This window comes from Atractosteus spatula, chromosome 12, assembly GCF_055471065.1.
Source record: "Atractosteus spatula isolate fAtrSpa1 chromosome 12, fAtrSpa1.hap1, whole genome shotgun sequence".
Taxonomy (NCBI): Eukaryota; Metazoa; Chordata; class Actinopteri; order Semionotiformes; family Lepisosteidae; genus Atractosteus; species Atractosteus spatula.
The window spans coordinates 46770722-46786183 of NC_142717.1; the positions used below are offsets into that span (position 1 = coordinate 46770722).

Genomic DNA, 15462 nt, shown 5'->3' on the forward strand with positions numbered 1-15462 from the left:
AGATCCCGAGCTTTCGCATCGATAGGTGTTTTATGAAGGGATTTCTGTTTAAAAGACTCAACGTCTCCGTGTAATCAGACACGTCCTTTTGTCTTGCAGTCCAGCTACAGCTGCAAATGGCTCCGTCGTGTAGCCAACACGAAAAACGCGCAAAAAGATGTGTCTTCGCTTGTTTTCTGTAACGCGTTTCTGCAACTTCGCTGCATCTTCTACAGTACTACCCGGAGTGTAACAAATATTTTATAGCTACACTGCCATTTGCCTGACATATTAATCCACGAGAAGTATACGACCATCAAAAACATATGTAGGTCTATTTCTCTTAATCATGTTCATCTTTAAAAACATACCTTCCTATGAACTCCCATCATTTTCCACATTAAGAGTGGTTTGTGAATTATATCCCAATTGCTAAAGCGAGTTAACATGTAGTTAGAATATAGCAGTTACGCCTCAAGCCACACATCTGGTCCAAACCGAAGTATTATATAGTCCCTTCCGCTAAACGCATATGATGCCCTATTTCCAATTCAAGCCAATATATCCAGAATTTCCTTATCTTTACACTAAACGTGCGCGGGGAAATAGAGCACGTTCATGCTCAATTTGAGATAGCCCAGATATTACATGAACATAAAAGTGCAAAGTGAATTGAAAAACGTCCCATTTCCAGAATATACTTTCCAAAGAGCCGTGTTTCAATTGCACGAATGTAACACCGGGAAAACTAGTCAGTCCTTTTCCATGCGGCACTGTAGCATCCGAGCGTTGTTTTCGGTATCTGGAGAGATATGGAAGTGTCCCAGTTTATGCTAATGTTGCACACCAGTAATTCCAAACACTGCTGTGTAGGTTAGAGGAACATGACACACCGCCATGCTTTCTTTTCCGAATGTGTCCTTTTATTTCTACATTTGTGACTAAATCAGATTGTATTTCAAATGAACGTCGGTTCATTTGAAATGAATTCTCAGTCATTTGTGGGATACAATGCAATCACAAGAATGCTATTCGCTCCACATGTATGTACAATATATAAGGAAATATACAGAGTGAGATACAAGCCGAAGTACAAATAGGTTTATAAGTCTGTGTGTGATACTCGGAAATGTACCTTTACACGTTAAATTATGATGAGGGTTTGATTTAATACGTCTAAAGATGAAATTTTAATAAAAAAGCTGAACTACTTAGGAAAGTAACGTGTTGGCCAAGAGAAACATTTAGCTTTTTTATGTAGGCGCTGTCAGAGCGTGCAGGACTCTAGCCAGGCAATATAGAAGCAAATGGGAAATACATAATAAATTTGATTAAGATAGGATACATTTAAATACATTTTAGTGAAAGCGAGAAGGGGAACACAGAACAGTTCCATCTTAACAGAATATTTCCTTACTTCTTTGCTGTTGGAAATTTAGTGTATTTCTAAATCCACTAAAAAATTTCAATCAAAAATGTCATTTTTGAAAAGATTAAAGTAGCTATGTACCCAAATACGGTAAAAAGGAACTTTTGGAAACTGTAGTCTGCAGTACATGTGTTTCATTTAATTTTCCTGTTCTTCATATTTAGATTTTCCGAAAAGATAAAGGATACAATCTCGGAAATCAAGTTAAGAGCAGGCCCACACCAAGAAAACTCGTTTAATTGGTCTTCTCATTTATTACAAACCCGACTCTTTGTAATTACAGTCAAGTTTTTAGCCACCTACCTCAACATAGATGTCTCGAGGTTAAAAGTACATTATTATCCGTTTTTAAAATGACAGCAACTACATCGCATTTCCTCCTGCTGTACTCGCAGGATTGTTTCCTGCACTTTTGTAACGTGTGTGTTTTACATTACGCTGGAAAAAAAAGAGACTGCTAAGCAAACAAACAAGTTCTATGTTTTATTCTTTAACACGTATCTGCATAATATTGTTTTAAACTGTAAATTTATTCGGATTTTATTTATTTAGCACTACTTGTTGAATAGGAGAAAGGTATCTTCTGATATTATCGGCTCATATCATTGAAGCCGTGATTTGAAGGGATAGAAATCTGTGAAAAGCACATTTGCCACGTGTTTCTCTTTTCTGTCCCTGTCGTTATTTTTCTTTAAACACATCACCGGGGTTGCACGCCGTGCTGTTCTGTGGCAGCATGGGGGACAAGCTGTTTAAAAAATATCCCGGTTCCTGGAATCTGCGAAGTGTAAATTAGAGACCTACACGGATTAAGAGTACTGTATCTCCGCGCTGCCTTTGCGCTTTGTGTTAAACCTTTAGGCCTGCACACCATTGACAAACACAAGGCGGATGAAATCGACTTAATGCAGTAGTGAGCTTAAAAGTCCAGTAAAATAGGAAAATTAAATGGGGCTCAAATGTTAATTACTAAGAAAAAAAGTAAAATATTACCATTAATCATCGTCTTATAGGATGTTGCATATTTAAATAATTGTAACAGCAGAACTCGGTCTCTCTCCTCCCGGGGCCTCGCTCCGCCTCTGTGTGAATGCAGACAAATTCTGCACTTGTATTACGGCTTTTAAGCTATAATTGAATACAGGGCGCCTGCGAAAACCAGAAACAGCTCAAGACTGACCTGCGGTTTTATAGTGCTTTTGGCAGTCAACTTCAGCTTTTGTCAGAGCAGACACGACAGAGCTGACCAAGGGCGATATACAGACGCCACCTACATGGAATTCGCGATACCCTCAGATGAAACGAGACAAACATCAGAAGTGGAGGATACAAAGAACTTACTCAGGTCGGTGCGATTAGATGAATTGAACAAAGGCGGCGTTTTGCAGTTATTACACGTTTTACTCACTTCAGAACTTGCAGGGCTTAGAAAAATATTGCAATGTATTGAGTGAATAAGATGTCTCAGACTAAAAAAAGTGCGTTAGAAATTTATGTCGTGATGTGTAAAAAAACTCATTTTGTACACAATAAGCCAAACTGAGAAGAAGCCGGTAAAATTAGTTTTGTATGATGTAGTACTAAATAGTTTTTAGTAAAATATCATTATTTACCTACAGTATGGTTCAACAAGTTAGTAAAGACAAATTGTATGTATTTTAGAAGACAATACAATTAGAGTCAACCCGAATTTTTAAATCTCCTTTGCGACTTAGTCCTGATTTTGCCTCTTGATGAGGATTGACATTTCAATCTACTGTAGTTTGATTCACAGGCGCCATAACATATCATGACATATAGTATAGATTACATATTTGATATTACAATAAAAATGAGAACAGAGCAAAGGCCTCATCTCATCGTTGCTTGTGCGACTGTTTGGTGAATTCGCTCTCGGTCTGCACGGGTCTCTTCTCCGACTTGCCTCAGTCAAGACAGCTCTTGTGCTAGACTTCAAGTTCGTAGATAAGGGGTCATTTAGACCTGAAGGGTATAGAATGCGCCTGCAGACGCCATTTAGAACACCACATGCCCCGGATGGAGTTACTGATTAGCTTATTCATTAAACCCCAGATAGGACTTTAATGACTAGAATAAGTAATAGCACGAGGCTTTTTCAATTGTATGTCCTCCGACAGTACTCAAACTGCGCTTCTGTCTCAGCTGATCTGTGCGCTAAACCGCAAAACTACAATGAACTTCACCTTAAAGAAATCGTCATATATTACGCACGCATAATAAGGACGTTGTATTAAAGTAGTCAGATTTGGAAATGCAACAATGTCTTCAGTTTTAAGAGATCAAATCCAAGTAACACCAAATAAGCCCAATTTCTCTCTATAGTACTTTAAAATCGTCCATTATTCATCGGTATTAGTGCCAGGTTCTGTCATTCCCTGTTAAATCTAGCTCGTTTTCACTATAGTATCGTTAATTATATGAGCAATTTTCATTAAATTTAAAATCCTGTACAGCAGTACACACGTAATACAGTAAACAGGAATGTTAGTAACCAAGAATGATCTAGTGTAAAACTAAATTTAAATATATATACCCTTAACCTTACCTTTGATATGCAATAATACATGCTGTTTAAAAAATCTATAAATGATATTGAGAAATAGTAAATTATTTTGTGCTGGTGAAATATGTCCACCAGTCGATGAAGGGGAAGATTTGGTCTTTTGATATATGTTCCTAAAAATGTATATAGTTATTAAAAATCTTCTGCGGTATTTGTCAAATCAACAAACCATCGTCTGAATTAATGTTTGAACCTGAAGTTTTCGATGTTTATTCTGGTGGGGAGATGCACAGGGATTGTTTTAGTTATATTTATAATGAAATGTACCTAGACGGAGAGCATAGCCGATTTCTGCTCAGATGAGGAACCACATTACGTATTATATGCTATCGAAAGCTCAAGATTTTACTTATTATGACGATAACTTCTAGCCAAAAGTTTGGAAATTTAAATAAGCTTATTTATTGAGCACGTACCAATGGACATTTTAAATGTAAACAAAAAAGATACGAATATGAGCAGTACGAGCAATAATCTGCAAACGAAAATGGTCCTACACACTGATCAAAATTTAAATCAAATGTTATTTACTGTCTTAAATATAATTATTCATTTTGTGTCTGATTCTGTGGCTGTGTTAATGCCCTGTGAATATCAAGAAAAGACCAATCGCGCGTTACGTTTGTAGAATTACAACATAATGCAAAATGTAACACTTCCCCGAATGAAAAGGCTTCATAAAGCTAAAAGCGCGTGTTTCACGGACGAACGCAAGAGACTTTTATTTTCCTGGGATCGTTGAACCCAGTCTTTTTCAACGCACACGTTTCCCCCTTTCTTCGCTTGCAGCAGCCGGCGGGATCCCGTCCCGACGTGGGCAGGAATCGCGAATTTCGGCGCGGTGTTTTTGAACTTGAATGATTTCGCTCCTCTGCTGCGCAGCGACAGACGCCGCTCGAGCTGAAGGGAGCGGGAGCAGCGCGTGCGGTCGGCTGCCGCGGCGCCAGACTGACCCCAACCTTTGCACTTGTTCAGTCCACTCCGCCGCCCTGCCCGAGCAGGCCCGAACCGCCTGTCCATATCTTCACAGGTCCATAACGCTGGTTTTCAAATATCTTCCACAGGCTAAACACCAAAGGCTGCGAAGGAACGGAGGACTGCGGCGAGAAAACCACCCGACTCTCAAAACAAGCTTTCAATTTCACTGCCGAGGAGCTTGACTTCACGTCAAAATCCTTGTTTTTTTCTCAATTTCTGAGGGATACTCGTCTCCAAGAATAAAGTATATCCTTGTACAAACACGAGGGAGAAACCGTTCAGAAAAGACTCGTGACGTTTCTAAATTTGGATTTTGTTATCACTGCTATTAGCACAACTTCTAGATCAAAACGTTCAATTTAAAAAGCACACATCTATCTTTCAAAAGCGCGTAATCGGGTATATTACAGGATATGCAAAACCTCCAAACCGAAATCTGTTTGTTGGTAACTTGCCCTTTACAAATAGCACGTACAGAAGTCTTTTCTCAGTATATCGGGATAAATTTGAATTTTGCTTTAAATAGTCTTTTATTGGACGAGATATGAACTATGTCTGACCAAATCTGGATGAGTAATTAAAAGTAATACTTGTTGCTTTTATTTTTGATTGTCGTATAAACGCATTTCCTTACACAAACATTTTTTATAAAACAGATTTAAGAATGCCAATTTTTGATAAACGTTCCAGGATTTTACCGTAAATGTGATAAACCAGCTTTAAGAATATATATATACTTCAACATTGAAACGTTGCTTCCGTGGTCATTTGAAATGATTTTTTGAATGTTGTTTTCGGAGTCAAGAAAAATGCACATCATGTATTAGATAAATACTGTAGGACAAAAAAGTGTAGTGGCAAGACCAATAAGATAAATATCTGATCACATTGAGTTTCACTTAATTGTATATCAACAACAGAAATCTGCGAAACGTTTTATTTGTCAGATCAAGCTTTGTTTTTTTTAAGACAGATATTGTTTGGTCTTCGTAACCTAAATATTTACCACATCTGCAGTAGTGTGGATTCGCGTTTTCACAGTATTTATAAGGTTTTGAACAGACAAGTGATATTTAGTTAGGCTTCAGAATTAACAACTATTTTCAATCCTGTACTCCAAAGACCTATTGATTTTCCAAAACCAAGCTATTCGCTGAAGTCTGGATTCTGCCTTTTTCAGTGTAGGCGTTTCAACAGAGTGCCGTTATTTTATTACGCGTTATAATGTTTTTTTAAAAAATAATTTCTTCGGATTGTTCTAAATAAATGAGAAAAATCGAATATCATACATCCCGTGTTCCGAGAAACTATAACAAACGCAGGCAGAATTATTTTGTTATTTGTTTCGGATGATTACATAGTGTATATGGCTGTCTATGTTTTGTTTTCTTTTTAGTTTATATTTTGTCAGCCTTTCGATGCTGATTGAGCTAACAGAAGAAAACAGAGTAGCCGCAGGGCCAGGGTTAGACTGCCTTTCTAATAGAAAGGACTGTTGTGCTGTTGGTTTGTGTGTGTTGACGGTGACGGCCGGCGAGCAACGAGAGAGCTGCGAATCTGTAAGAGAAAATACAGAACAGACGAGGACAAACACTGCAAAATCTCTTATCCGAAAATATTATTCTTAGAAGATTCTTTTTGCACATACGAATTGTTGTGATGCGTCTTATGGGCAAAGATTATTTAATATAAAAACGTATTGTTCTTTGCTCCTTTATTTCTTCACATCCTAAGAAATTTCAACTGCGTAAATATGAACTTGTGTGACGGTACCAGTTCTTTATTACCGTTCTAATTACATATTCACTTCGTTAGTACATGAACGTATTCTTTAATGTTCACTATTATCAAAAACTAATTGTCTAGGCCTGGTTCTTTATGGTTAGAGTTAAATAACGTGGATAAGGTCGGATGATATAAGTCATTTTAATAAAATTAACTTTTCTAATTATTAAGGCCTAAATGAAAAACCTCTCTTTGGCTGAAAATCGCACGACTTCAATTAGAAAATTGTATTCTTCTTGAAAGATATCACCAAATGTTTTTTTCCCCCTGTTTAATACCAGTTTTGTTTAAAATGAATCATGTCGAACAGTATTCGGGTCCACTAGTTGTGTTTTTCAGTTTCAGGTTTTTTTTTTCAAACCAAAACTGAGTGTAAAATCAATCATGTTCTTACAGAACAAGGCCAATCCTCCTTCATGGCTCTGCAGGATACTAAGATTAGAAACCGCAGATTTAGGAAAGATGTCTAGTCATATCGCTGTATTTCCTGAATACTGCCCTCTTAACTATTTTGTAATTACTCTTTAAACTGTCACTCATGGAAACAGAATTTAGACAAGAAAAACCTGCAGAGATCCTCTGCTGACGCTTCAGTCGTCAGAGGCTGAGAAAGGAATTTATATTTTCTCCATACATAATTATGACAACCTGCGGTGAACGTGACTCAGTCGCGCAGCTGAGCACAGAAGGTTTCGGAAATAACTCAAGAGCTGAACATCAAACTTTAAAGCCATCTACGTCACTCTAATAAAATGAGCTAGACGCCCTACACAAATAAACACAACACCATTTTCTAATGAAGTATATTTTTCAAGAAAGGCATTTTTATTCATTTTTCCCATTCAGTTTAGACGTTCCTAGCCGGCCGTTGTTTTGTGCCTGCCTATATTATAACATAGCTAGTTTTGCCTACTCGGTAGTTTGTTTTAGACATTTGTTCCTTTCCTATTGGTAGATAAAGTCTGTACATTTTCCATCTGTAAGAGATAATCAGTCGTGTTTAGGGATTCACTGCCCATCATATGGGGATTAAACTGACGTTTTGACGCTGATCAGTTTTTTAAAAGAACTCGAGCATATGTACTGCAGTCCTGACTGCTACATGAACAGAAAATATAAGTGTGCAACACAATAGAAACATAAAAGAGCCGAAATAACCAAGCAAATGTTTCGCTCACTGGCCTTTTGCAGACGTGTGAGATATGATTAAGACACTCCTTCACGCCAAGGCCTGTAAGTTAACACCCATCCGAATGTATGTTTTATTCTTGGTATGTGGTTGTCCTGTTGTTTTTTCTATAAATGATTCTCAAATCATCTGGATATTTTGTCAAAAAATGTGAAATTCCACTTTGTCAAGAGAACTCATTTAGCCTGCAATGTCATACATCTTCAGTAAGCAAAGAGTGTTTTGGTGTTTCATGGTGTCGCAGGCTTGGGTTACACGTCTCGAAGCGACTTGGCGCTGTCTCTTGGTCACCTGGAGCCATCGACCGGCCAGCTGGGGAAAATAACTGCCTTGTGTGTTTCGCGCTAGTAGCGTGTCCTCTCAACCCCCACAATTGTATTGTTGCAGTTCTTTCGCAAGTTCTCATGTGATTCACCTCGGGAAACATTCACTGTGTCCAAGCGGTTTCAATGAATGAAGGCAGAAGTCTGCATTCTGATGCGTATTAAAAGTAAAACGTCATTAACTTCAGGGCTTTGCTGAAAAACAAAAACACAGCCAGTTGCTTCTTTTTTCTTGCGCATGTTGATTAGTGTTCGACTATCTACTGTATCTTCAGCCTCTTGCACTTCTCTCTCATCTACTCGTATGTAATTTCTTATTTTGGAGGGATGTGAAGAATAAAAAGTTGTACAGTTCCAAATCTAGGATAACTCTTTACATCGAACAATCCTGCTGTTACCTGTCTTGTCTTTAGGTGGCAGCACGTCAGTCAGTCACGAGGCAATCACAGAAGACAGCTCCAGACTTTAATTCCCGTCCTTCGGTCCCACCCCAGAGTTTGCTTTTGGCCAGGTACTGGTGAGCACGTTCAGGCTGCATTGTGTACTTCCAGCTCTTCGTGAAAGTCGTGTAATAGGGAGCGTATCGACCTGTCTAATAACACAGCTCAGTTCCAAGACACGGAAATTTGTGATACACTTTTAAAGCTCATTGCCTAAAGTCAAGTTGCTTTAAAAAGATAATGTGATTTACACAATAATAATAATGCTATGCATTGGTTAATTTCTGTAAAACTAAAAGAGAAATTAGGGAAAAACAGCGTTAACAGATTTATCAAATTATACCACGTCCGTTCTTTGGATGTTTAGTCCACATGCAGAGAAATGACGGTACTGCGTTTGACTGTGTTTCAAGTGCTTGACAGTCCAATGTTTGATACAGAAACTTTCTTAAATCATTCTAAAACTCAACAGCGAAACTATCGACAGTCATATTTATTTAAGCTTTTGAGAATTCCGAGAACTAATTAGAAAACATAGACACTTCATAGCAACATTGACTTTTGTTATAAACCCGCGCGCGGCGAGTGAAAGCCTTCAAGCCGTTCTTCTGCATCCTATAACGTGAGAAAAACCTGAGCCATGCTCATGCAGTATATTTTCCTTGCAATATATTTTCATGGCCTTTGAAAAAGGTGTGTCTGATGGTCGGTTTCTGGGGGCGGAACATGTTGCTGCTGCTCTTCCGAACGAGTCCGCGCGTCTTGAGCCGGCTGCCCGTGTCTCCGTGGGGCGCAGCAGACAGCGAGGCGACTGGAACACTAGTCCCACTCAGATCGGATCCTCCAGGCGTCCTCCAGCGTGACCTGTGCTACACCTCCTTCTCTATTGATTTTTACACTCTCTGTCGCCCAGACGCCGCTTAGATTGCATGATCTGTTTGGACACAAAGATTCATTCAACAGAAGTATGAAGCAACGGGTCTGCGAGAAGCAACCGTTGGCTTGTTCCCTTTTTAGATCACCTCTTATATTATATAGAACATTTTCGCTTCGACACGTCTGTGTCCGCGGTGGAGTTCGCAGTCCCACGCGAGCATCTTCGGCCTCCGAGCCTCAACATTTGTACACGTCCTTCGTGCTGTACCCCGGCGTTCACAAACAACAACACACCCAGACATTTATTAGAGAGTGCATTATGCAGTATTTCAAATAAGAGATTTTGTCAATTAAGTCGTATTTTCTCTGTCGTTATCTCCTACAGATGAAAATGGGTTTCCAGATACTCTTTTCCGACTATAACGGAAACACCCAACCCGCTCGAACCTCATTCAGTACCAAGGTACTCACAGGTTTCATTAGCTGGCAATGGAGAAAACAGTGTCGGTGAACATTTCTCTCGATCTACATAATATGCACATTTTTGCTGTGACTGTGCACTCACGTCGACCTACTTAAAATGTGTATTCCAATGAAGTACAGATTATAAAACAATTCGCACTGCCTTTAAAACTTTAGAAAAGTATAAGAATTTACTAGAATTTTGATTGAAACACAAGCATTATATTTCATAGTAACGAACAGATTAGGTTAATATTGTATTTATGTAATACTTTTCAAAGTTTGCATAACTTAAACATAAAATAAACATATACATAATATACATTGATTATAAATTCATTTATAATTTATCCGAATCCTATTAGCTATTATTCACTATAAATTAACTACAAGTTCAGTACAGTGTACACATAAATTACACTATAAATCACTATAAATTAATTTATAGTATAAAACGACTAATTAGATCAGATTTTATATAAGAGGTTAAGAAGATCGCAGAGCTTATATTTTATATCAAAGCTGCTCTGAGAAGAAACTTGAGCTACTCATTTCCGTTAATGTGCGATCAATAATTAATGATTTATTAATTAATACGACCATCTGAAGAGGAAAAGATCTGCATTGCTCTTGCACAGCTCGACAATCGCACGCATGGAAAACTGTTGACATCAATGTCCATTATATGCTCGACTGGCTGGCGGCTTCTAACATTCTTTCAGTGAAAAGCTGAATACTGTGGTTGTAATGTATTACAAGACAAATTGAACACACAACAGCTGCGCATTATTTCAGTATTATCTACGTCTCACAAACTCTCTGCATTCTAACAGACAAAATAGACGAAAACCAATGTAATATTTATATACCATGTAGAATGTACTATTCTTTGATAAGTACATTCATTTTTGCCATTTATCTGGCCCCACATATAGAAACACATGGCCATTGTTACATCAACACGCAATGAAGGGTAGTACCCAAAAATAATTTAAACAACTACGAGATTCTTACATGAAAGGTATGTACAAGGATAACGTTGCCCAAATTATAAGTTGTTTTTTTTTCTTTGTTGGCTTTGTCTTGCGCATAGAACTATTCAGAATTTCGTTAATAAAAATATTTGATGAACTTGTATCCATATGTACACCTAATGAACCAGTTTTAAGCTAACCTTTCTATGTATCTCTTCAAGAGTATATGTGAATCCTCGAGTTGTAAATGGGCTATTGTCGGGATTAATTGGAAAGGATAAATGAAAAGCGAAAGTGGGTGAGTTTCTAACGTGACTGGTGACTGGGTTATTGCGGAAAACTGCCACACATGTACACCTGCATTAACTGACGCGGTTTCTAAAACGGAAATTATTTCTTCGTATAGGAGGATGTGAAAAATAAACAGTTGTACTGGAGAGATTGTTACACCAAACAATTGTGCTGTTACCTGTTTTCTCGGTTTTCCTGTTTTAGGAGAGATTGTAGAAAATTGTTTCAAATATTGATTAAAAATAATTTTTGAATTTACAAATTGTGCTTGTAATTTTCTTTCAAAGCCCGGTGACTTAAAAGCAGAAGATAAAAACTCCGCAGAGAGGGAGCACTGGATTATTACTGTGACACGTGTTCCAGTGTCCGGATTAATATTTTATTACATTAAAATACCTTTAAAAACGGTGATTGCTCATTTCTTCCAGCCGTGAACTTTCTGAGGTTTGAGCCACTGTATTTTAAAACAGCTGAGGACATTTTAGTATAAATAGACAAATAAAAAACGTTAACATTCATATTGTGGCAACAATTTTGCCACACGAATAACACGATTTAGGGGTAACGTTAGTGTAACAAGTTCTCCAGATAGATGCCGTGCACCTAGGCTACAGATTTTTTTTAATAGCGCGTAACCATGACATATACCTGAATCGACTGAGAAGAAAAAACAAAGCCTTTTTAAATATTCTTTAAATTGCCTGCGTGAATATTTTTAGATATGTCTGTGTTGGCCTGCTGGTATGGATGGTGAATAATGAATGCTCTTTTAAGGGAATACGAGACATGGAGTTTTCTCCTTAACGTGTGAATTAAGTGGGGTTTAGCAAAAATAAATATTAGTTTGTTCCATCGCCTTCATGAAATGCATAGAAAACAGACATAAATTAACATTCAGCATAATTTATATTCGGTTAAAAATTTTCCTGTTTCTCATATTTAATAGAGAAAATCGAATTATGATAGTCTACATGCGATATTATCAATAAATATATGCAACGATTGAAATTTCGAAATAGAAAACTAAAAAAAAAAGGTTTGTAAAGCTCTGTGTAGTCACACAGAAGTCTCGCCAGGTGGCGCCATTGTTCCAGTAATTTCACTCGTCCATTCATTTGCTGTCGGAAGCCAAGGTCAAGAACGGGCCATTTTCCTTGAGGTCAAGGTTTGATCCCCCGAAACCCCAACATAAACACTGGCGTCCCAGACAAAACAGCAGATCAGTCGAGCGTGTTCTGAACCACCGATATCCAGAACATACGATACCCAGAAACATGTCTTATGAACACAGATTATAATGACTACAAGGCTTAAAATAAGACATGCTGCTGTATATGGTAAGTACTATTAAAGGAACACTAACGTTGGATTTAATGTTCGTGAAAAATGAGAATTAGACTATTTATTGATTAAATTAAATCTGCAATAATGCTCAATGCCTCTGATTTTCAGCAGACATTCGGGAAGTGGAAGAAAATTAAATTAACAAGCCGTTTGTCACCCTGTTTCTTTGATGTCGTATAAATCAAGTTGGAGTATTTCGTTTGTAGGGTGAGATTGAATTTGAAACAACTCGAATGGACTATGCCTACATCTTCACCCTTCCCTTATCACGAGGGTGTAGTGATTTCGGTGTCATTTTTAAACAAAGATATCACTCTCTATAACTCATATTACATGTCCTGATTTTATTGGGACGGAATTTGTTTGGTAATTAACAAAGTACACTGATATTTTGCAGACACAGATATAAATGAACAATGCAAATATTCAATACTTCAAGCATACGGCGCTGGCATAGGCTATACAACAACAATAACGCAAATATTATAGGAAAGCTATTTTACAATTGACACATATGAAAAGCTTTGCTTTCACCAAAGGACATCATGAAACAGTAAGATTGCCTTGGCAGTTTCCTTAATAAAAGGACGTGTAGATCAGGGAAACATTAGAAATCACGATGTAAGTAGCCGAGAAACAATTCTATAAGACTTGAGATATCTTTAAAAGCCACGGTATACATATTTTCCATTAAACAAGTGAATTGTGTGCACATTTTATTTTATTAATTTTCATTATGTATAATTCTAAAACATGCTGGTTTTAATTTAGGTATCCCAGACTGCTTATAGCCTCTTTTTTCAGATCTTTCAAATGAAAAAAAAAATAGAGCGTAAACATATTTATTACACGTTTTCTAGGATTTCCTGAGCAGAAATGAAGCATGCAGTATAGATTCGCAATACGCTGTACATGAATAAATCCCCGTCTTCCTACACGCCTTGTGGAATAAGACACAGCACGAGTACAGTCCAACCACTGATGCTTGTAGCAACACAATATATTTTACATCAAATACGGAGGTTCCGGACGTCTCCAACACTCGCTCCTGCCTCAGAGAAAGGCTAGGGTGGCGCCGTGGCACGCAATGTTAAATTCTTTCAGAAAAAAAGTCTTCTTCATATTTACCTGTGAATTTCGAAGTCTTAAATCCAAAGCCTCGAGCTGTGTGTACAGGAATGACATACACACGTCCGCACAACCTGTAGTTCGCACCTCGGAGAGGAAAGAGATCCCCTCACAGTCCCCTCACAACTAGCTGGTGCTCTTCAGTTTATTCACCACTTTCTTCTCCTTTACTCTCCTGTTCTGGAACCAGATTGTGACCTGCCTTTCGGACAAGTTTGTTTGCGCAGATATCCGTCTCCGCTTGTCCTTCGTGATGAACTTATTAGTAGCGTACTCCCTCTCGAGCTCTTTCAGCTGCACCTTTGTGTAGGGCACGCGCTTCTTCCTCCCGCGCCGAAAGGTGCTGCCGTCCCCCGGGTGCGAGACCACATCTGCACGACAACAGAGCGCAACGTTACTCTCCCCGAACCTCCCTCTCACCTACATAAGGGCAGCCGACAGCAGAACTTATCAAAAAAATAGCTGCTTCTCACTGACAAGTGGTTGTTTTTTTCCCCCAAACTCGTTAGCAAATACCCGATACGTTACAAGCAAGCGCGCTGGCTTTACAAATCACAGATGCTTAAAATTAAATTGAAAAAAAAAAAACCCGACACGTTAAAATGTCACCGGCGGAAAAAAATAATTGCGCTTTCCAAAAGTAAAAGGCACGGTTTTTTTGGGGGGGAAAAAAAGGTCAGTCTTCTCGGATTTCTAAGTGTACCTTCGCGTTCTTTATGTATTCTTGTGAGTAGCTGCTGCCTATTCTCTCTAGTTTGAGCGCAATCAAACAAGCTTTGTGCCACATACCTTGGATCGATGATTTCCAAAGGTGAGCCGGCTGGGCTTGCTCCTTGGAGCAGTAAACTTGGCCGTTCCACCCGTTGGTGATCGCCCACGGCTGGTAACTTTCCACGGGTAACAGCGGTTCGTGCCGGGGCTCCCCCGGGCCGCTAATCGTCGGCACTACAGGAACATCTAGATAGCTGGGAACGGGCTGATAGGGGCCGGTAGCGTAGCCCTGATAAAACGCGAATTCCTTTGCTCTGGACGTGAATTCTTCGCCAGAAACCGATGTGTCCATGTACTTCTCTGCATAGGTAGAGGGCTGTGCGCAGGACTTAATGCCGCTATGATGTGTCATCCTACAGGGGTAGTAGCCGCTGCCAAAATATCCATAGGGCAGAGAAGCGCTAGAAGAGCTCTGGGCTGCAGAACAGGGGCTGCACTGTTTGACAGGTTCGGCCATGCCAGAAACTGGCACCTCACTCGACGTGTAAGCAGTGCTGGGAGCCAGGGACGCAGGATGGGCCAGCAGATTCCTGCACTGATTCGCGGCAAAGTTGCCTCCTGCAAATCCTTCCATGTTTTTGTTCACTTCATCTAAACCGTTGTCGTACAGGAACATCACCGGGTCAATCCAGCGGGGATGGAGAAGTAATGACGCTGTCATAGCACGTCCAACATTGAGACTACTGGCTCTTTTTAAAAAGCCCCAAGACTGAAAAAAGAGATAGTGAATCCGAGAGAGTAACCAGCACTGACGCGCCTGTGTACACCAAGCCCGCGCGGCTATTGGCTGAGCCCAGCCACGTGATATGCAAAGAGGGCGATAAACATCTCAAACACAGATAATTAAATGTACAAGATGCGGTGTGTTGTAAGTTGTCCGTAGCAATCAAAGTTCCTGGCTTGTGTAAT

At 39.0% G+C, this 15462-nt stretch overlaps 1 protein-coding gene across 1 annotated transcript; it reads right to left on the bottom strand.

Annotated features, from left to right (window-relative positions):
- Positions 1–13908: 13908 nt before the first annotated feature.
- On the bottom strand, positions 13909–15214 carry LOC148823234 (homeobox protein Hox-A13b-like). Its single transcript, XM_088928754.1, has 2 exons — positions 14572–15214; positions 13909–14153 (listed from the first exon to the last, which is right to left on the bottom strand). The coding sequence occupies exons 1-2, from the start codon at positions 15212–15214 to the stop codon at positions 13909–13911; spliced, it is 888 nt and encodes a 295-aa protein (XP_088784880.1).
- Positions 15215–15462: the final 248 nt, after the last annotated feature.

Bases quoted from the DNA above. Each gene is read 5' to 3' on its own strand.
- LOC148823234 (XM_088928754.1), bottom strand. From the start codon at position 15,214: ATGACAGCGTCATTACTTCTCCATCCCCGCTGGATTGACCCGGTGATG. The intron at 14,154-14,571 runs GTATGTGGCACA...GTTGTCGTGCAG, and splicing joins TTGGAAATCATCGATCCAAG to ATGTGGTCTCGCACCCGGGG.